The sequence below is a fragment of the Aedes albopictus genome, chromosome 3 (genome assembly GCF_035046485.1).
Source record: "Aedes albopictus strain Foshan chromosome 3, AalbF5, whole genome shotgun sequence".
Classification (NCBI taxonomy): Eukaryota; Metazoa; Arthropoda; class Insecta; order Diptera; family Culicidae; genus Aedes; species Aedes albopictus.
Window position 1 is genome coordinate 10373823 of NC_085138.1, and position 6963 is coordinate 10380785.

The 6963-nt window shown below is 52.4% G+C and overlaps 1 protein-coding gene across 1 annotated transcript; it reads right to left on the reverse strand.

The window, feature by feature from the left end:
• Positions 1 to 1010: 1010 nt before the first annotated feature.
• LOC134290126 (uncharacterized) lies at positions 1011 to 6367 on the reverse strand. Its single transcript, XM_062857164.1, has 2 exons — positions 3090 to 6367; positions 1011 to 3030 (listed from the first exon to the last, which is right to left on the reverse strand). The coding sequence occupies exons 1-2, from the start codon at positions 6365 to 6367 to the stop codon at positions 1011 to 1013; spliced, it is 5298 nt and encodes a 1765-aa protein (XP_062713148.1).
• Between the last annotated feature and the right edge of the window lie 596 nt (positions 6368 to 6963).

Below are 6963 nucleotides of genomic sequence, written 5' to 3' on the forward strand. Positions count from 1 at the left end.
CGGCGGTACGAAACCGACGACTGCTCTTCTTCTGTTGAAGTTAACCGCCAACGACTGTCGACTCGATGACGATGGCTTCGGATGTTCGACTCGACGACTGCTCTACTGCGAAGACTGCTGCTGTTCCTTCTACGGTTCTGCCAACACGGATGCTCTTGAGGGACGGGATGACTGACTACCACGGTTGTGGTTACTTCACTCGGATGACCGAACACGAATCCGCTGGACGGTTGTCCCACAGACGGATCGCTGGCAATCCCACGGACGGGAATTAGATTGTCCCACGGCCGGATGCCGCGGATCTACGATGGGAAGGCTATCCTGAAAGATGAGAGGGTGCTTTTTCATCTATATAACCCAAACCTAAATAGACTTCCCTGGAAGCGGAGGCCTCCTGGCCTCCGCGGGCGCCGAAGCACCAGCGATGTCCCGGATGAACGATCGAACGTCGGTACGCCGATGATGTCCAGGTTGACAGACTAAACGGATGATGGAGTCCACGGTCCACAGGCAAGCAAACGGAAAAACTATCTGGAAAATGAGAGGGTGCTTTTTCACCTATATAACCCAAGCATAAAATGACTTGCCTGGAGCGGAGGCCTCCTGGCCTCCGCGGGTGCCAAAGCACCGACGATGTCCCGGTCGCACAATGGTGAAGCTTCAGTAGGGCGGACGATGCAGACGCATTCTACGATGACGAGCCGATGATGCGGTCGCCGGCGGATCGAGAGGTGCCATGGATACTCCTTCACCACAAACGCATGGATGCAACGCCTCTGCTACCTTGGCAAATGGAAATGGCGACATAATCGGGAACGCTTCAAAATGACGGACAGGACGGCACCGTGGACTTCACACATGCAGAACGATACAATTGTGGCTGACCCCTGAATGACCAACAGGTGACGAATGGGATACTGATTTTGTAGACCTCAAGTGGTTCCGGTAGGCAGGAATTTGGTACGAGTTGGCAGTTCAAAGAAGCAGTAGAATCGACGAAATAATGCAGATTAGATCTGCTCAGACTCCAGGTTGTCGCGGATCGGAAGGACGCAAATTTTCGAAATGCCCCTCTGATACTCGCCGTCCTGGGCCTTCACAGTAACAACGCGTATGTTGCCATCTGATCCGGGGTGGATCTGAATGACGCGGCCCAATTTCCACCTTAGTGGCGGAAGCTTGTCTTCTTTGAGTAGGACTAGAGTCCCAACAGAGATGTTGTCCCGTTTCCGGGTCCATTTGGTCCGGTTATGGAGATCGGACAGATACTGAGTGGACCACTTGGTCCAGATTTGCTGAACGTAGTCTTGCGCTTGCTGCCACATGGACAGCCTATTCCGCTGCAGATCTTCTAGAGATGGCTCTGGAACTGCTGTCAACGGTCGCTGAACCAAGAAGTGACCTGGCGTCAACGCATCGAAGTCCGACGGATCGTTACTGACCGGCGTGAGGGGCCGGGAGTTGAGGATCGCTTCAACTTGTGGCAACACGGTGATCATCTCGTCGTACTGCAGCATACGGTCGCCGATGGTACGCTTGAAATGACCCTTGAAGGATTTCACGGCGGCCTCCCAAAGATCACCGAAGTTGGGGGATCTTGCTGGAATGAAGCGGAATTCTATGCCATCCTCGATCGCTCCACGGACGATGGACTCCTGGAACGTTTGGTCGATGAACAGCTGTCGTAATTCATCCAGTTGGCGCTTGGCTCCCACGAAGTTTGTGGCGTTGTCGCACATGACCAGGATCGGTTTTCCTCTGCGAGCCACAAACCTTTTGAAGGCGGCAAGGAAGGCTTCGCTGGTAAGATCGCTAGCCAACTCGAGATGGACTGCCTTCGTAACGAGGCAGATGAAAATGGCGACGTAATGTTTCGTGGGAGTCGCGCGGCGAACAGGGTATTTGATCAGGAACGGTCCGCAATAATCCACGCCTACTCTAAGGAATGGAGGTGCCGGAGAGACTCGTTCCGACGGTAGATCAGCCATAAGCTGGTCTAGCACCTTCGGCATGGTTCGGAAGCAACGAACGCATTCGTGCAATACAGAATTAGCAAGACTCCTGATGCGCGTGATCCAGAAACGCTCACGAACGGTGGACACGAGAAGTTGCAATCCGGAATGGAAGTGCTTGCAATGGTAGTAGTGCAGGACCAACCTTGCCAGTGGATGATGGTGACTCAAAATCATCGGATGTTTCTGACTCGCTGACACTGGTGCCTTGGCTAGTCGGCCTCCCACACAGAGGATTCCACTGACAAGAACTGGATTCAACCTGCTTATCGAAGACGATGGACTGACTGGATTGTTCTTGTTCAACGCTGCTATCTCAGCGGGAAAGGCTTCTTGTTGCGCCAGCTGAACCAGGAATGTCAAGGCCTGCTCGTGTTCGGGGAACGTCAGAAACCCTGTGCGTCTGTCCTGTCTGTGCTGTGTGTTGTGCACGAACCGGCGAATGCCAGCGACCAACCTGACCAAACTGAACAGCGATGAACGGAGACTGAATATTTCGCTAACGGACTCAGCCGTCGCTGGGAGCGCAACGACCTTCTTCTCTTCCAATATGGCAGGATCGATTTCCTCTTCTGGAGCCTTGGACGGCCAGATGATCGCGTCCTGACGAAGCCACAGCAGTCCCTCGAACCACAATCTTTCGTACTGCAGCTGAGCTGGTGTCATTCCCCGAGAGATGATATCGGCGGGATTTTCTTCACCGGCTACGTGGTTCCACGGGCATCCTTTCGTGGCGTGTTGGATTTCCGACACACGATTCGCAACAAACATCTGCCACCGTGACGGCAGCGACGACAGCCAGTACATCACGATCGTCGAATCGGTCCAAAAGAAGGCGGTGTGCTGAATTGCTGTGCTGACGACGAACTTTTCGTATAGGTGACTGAGCAACAATGCTCCGGAGAGTTCCAGCCGGGGAGTGGTCTGAACCCTTTTCTTCCGCTTCAGATCTTCAAGTGGTGCGACCTTGGACTTGGCTGTGATGAGGCGCACTTTTACGGAACCGCCGAAGGTGGTACTGCGGAGGTAGAGGCATGCTCCATACGCCTTGTTAGAAGCATCGCAGAAACCATGAACCTGAACGGAAGCCAGAGGCGGAGATTTCTCCTATACTCGATCCAAAAATTCTGGAATGCTTCGGGTAACGGTTCGTCCCAGTCGCACTTCTGCTTCCACAGGGCTTGAACGAATATCTTCGCTGCGACGATGACAGGTCCCACCAGGCCGATGGGATCGAATAAACGAGCTGTGTCCGCAAGCACAATTCGCTTGGTGATGGGTGCCTCTGAGTTCCACAAAGGTGAACGGAAGAGAAAACTGTCTGAAGTGGTGTCCCAGAGCAGCCCGAGTGTCTTCACTGGAGTGTTCGCAGTATCCAGCTCAAGCTCCGGCCGGCGGTCGACGAGATTCTCTGGTAACTGATCCAGGAGTGCACTGGAATTGGAGTTCCATTTTCGCAAAGTGAAACCACCAGAGGAGGCAAGCTCGAGCATTTCGCTGGTTAGCTGCGTAGCGGCTTCAATGCTATCGGCTCCGCTCAGCATATCGTCGACATAGTAATCCTCCTTCATTGCCTTCGCCGCCACAGGATATCTCTCGGCCTCAAGTTCTGCCAGCCGTTGCAGACACTTGGTCGCCAAGTACGGAGCACATGCTGTCCCATACGTTACTGTGGCTAACTGATACGTGCGGATAGGTTCGTTCGGAGTATCCCTCCAAAGAATGCACTGGAGCCGTTGATCTGACGGATAGACGAGGATCATCCGATACATTTTCTCCACGTCTGCGACGACGGCTATTCGGTGGAGACGGAAACGCAGTTGAATCGCCAGCAGGTCATCCTGAACGACGGGTCCGACCATCAGGGCATCGTTTAACGAGACTCCTGTGGACGTTTTGCAGGATGCGTCGAATACTACCCGCAACTTCGTCGTGGTACTGTCTGGCTTCAACACTGCGTGATGCGGAAGGAAGTAGATGGGAAAGTCTGGATCTTCGCTGTCCACCTGCTTCATATGGCCAAGCTGCTCATATTCTCGGATGAACTGATGGTACTGAGTCTTCAGCTCGGGGTTGGCTTCTAGTCGTCGTTCCAAGGCTAAGAAACGTTTAGTGGCAATCGTTTCACACTCGCCAAGCTGCTGCATGACGAACTCCTTCTTCGGCAACGACACTATGAATCTGCCACTGCTATCCCGAGTTGTTGTCTCGTCGAAGATGGTCTCGCATGTTGATTCTTCTACCGACTGGGTGCTACTGGACTTGCAGGACTCCAACTCCCAGAAGCGTGCTAGCTGGTCCTGGATGTCCGCTAGCGTGCACGAAAACGAAACTGCTTGCATTGGACTCACTGGTTGATCAGGAATGCGTCCTGAAACAATCCAACCGAAGACAGTGTTTTGCAGAGTTGGTCCCTCCTCGCTAATCTTGCTTCGTCCTTCGATGAGAAGATCGTAGAAATACTCGGCACCGATGATGATGTCGATCTGCCCGGGCTCACAGAACTGTGGATCGGCCAATACGATGCTGGATGGCGGCTTCCATTGACCGACGCTGACCCTTTGGACTGGCAGAGTGGCTGTCAACTCCGGTAGAATGTAGAACGACATGTCCTCGTTGTAGGACGAAATATCACCGGACCGGGGAAGAATACGAGCGTTCACTCGTCTACGAGATATGGAATTGGAACTTCCGATTCCTTGAACAGTCAAGTGATCGGGAAATCCACGGAGTTTCAGTTTTTGACTGAAATTGGTGGTCATAAAACAGAACTGCGAGCACGAGTCTAGCAAAGCTCTGGCTAGTCGTGTCGCACCGTACTGGTCCTTGACAAAGACCACGGCAGTGGAGAGAAGGACATCTCCGGTACGGTTGCTCACTGAGAGGGAAACGGAGTTCTGGCTTGTGCATGTCTGATTTGTGGTGTGCAGTGATTGAGTGTTTGGCGAGTGAGTAACAGGGAGAGCGGTTGTGGACGGTGTAATGGTCTGGGTTGGTGTGGAATGGCTACTGGTGTGTGGTTGTGTTTGGTGTTGCTGCTGGTTTGACGATGGAGGTTTCTTCTGCGACGGGACGGAGGATTTGACAGGTGGGGGTGACTGCTGGCTTGAATCAGTGTGCAACAGGGAATGATGTTTCTGCTGGCAGTGATGACAGCAGCCCTTCGTGCACGACTTCGCATAATGTCCAGCAGTTAGACAGTTCAGGCAAACTTTACTCCGTCGAGCCACGTCGAGACGTTCTGGAACCTTCATCTTCAGGAACTTGAAGCAACGGAACTCTGAATGGAACGATTCTCCACAGAAGAGGCACTTGTTCCACGACTGAACTGCAGCATTGCTCACGCCAACCTTCGACCGCTTTTCCTGGACAGGAATGGAATTACTCGGTGCAATTGACTGGAGTACAGAACAGTGCTCACGAAGGAACTGGATTAAATTCGCGTACGTCGGAACCGCATTTGATTTATGGTGTGCCTCCCATTGTCTGAGAGTGGTCGGATCTAATCGCGAGCAGATCATGTACACCAGGATGGTGCTCCAATTCGTTGTGTTCTCTCCTATCTTGTCCAGCATCAACAGGTTCTTCTCAAAGTCGCCGATCAGCTTGCTCAGCGACTCATAGCTCTCCTTCTTCATCACCTCGACCGAGAACAGCGAATCCAAATGGGCCTTGACGATCAGCTTCTTGTTCTCGTACCTACGCTCCAATGCTACCCAGGCTACGTCGTAGTTCGCTTCGGTCATCTCCACCGAGTTGATTTCATGGAGAGCCTCTCCGGTTAACGACGATCGTAAATACGTAAATTTGTCCATAGCTGACAACTGTAGGTTGTTGTGTATCAGGCTACGGAACGAGTCACGGAAGGTGACCCACTCTCTCAGCTGTCCACCCAAGCTCGGCAGTCGAATTTCTGGTAGCTTCACTCTCGAAACAGCTGGAGCGGCTGCTGGTATGGGTTGACCACCGGATATAGCAACAACGGGGGTCGATTTGGGTAGCAATCGGGTTAGGGCAGCCTTGATTTTGTAGTAGACGTTCTCGATCTTCATCATGATCTTCACGTTCTCGTCTTCCTTCTCCTGTATACGGCCAGCGATGCGCGCCTTACGCTGCTCCTTGGATTCCTTCTGGTCGACTTCTTCTTCGTCTTCGGAGAACACATCTTCTGTTAACAGCTCTATCTTTCGACGAACCGCATGGAACTCTCGGAAAACATCCTCTAATCGCTGAAGACGAATCGCCACTTGATCGACTAGGTCAGGACTGTAATGCTCGACGAAATACTGCATCCCTTCCAACGTCTTCCGGATGTTACGATCCTGCTTCTCCAGTTCACGAAGATCGTTCGTCATGGTCAGTGATCACAGATTCACCACCTCACTGAATAATAATGATATCACACACTGCACTGCCACCGGTAATTAATCACTTCCACTGTGCACTGATTTTTCAATAACACCCACAATCGACTCGACGTCCCGCGCGACCTCGCGAAATAGCAGACAGACGACCGTTATTGACAGCAACGGGCGAACAAACCAAAGCAGACAACAACCAAAGTGGCGACGAAAATGCCAATAATTCCAAGACCAACCGACCCACCCGGGAGGATAATTGCATTAACTGCAGGGGCTCGATCCCACTCAAAAACAAACTCGCATAGGCTCTAATCGACTTTATTGTCTTTCAATCACCACATGCAACATTCGGTAGCGTACCATGCAAGCCACCACAAACCAAAACAGAACATGCAATTTCTACTTCCCCGGTTTCAGCAGTCTCGATGCTATTGTGCTCGCCGTCGTCGTCGTCCTCTCGATCGAACTGCCGCTGGTGAACGTGCTCCGCCGTCGCCGCCAAACGGGAACAATTATCGCTCGGCTGGGTCAAACTACTATCACCGTCACACTTAAAACTGGATGGCTTGGGTTCACTGCTCTTCCCATGC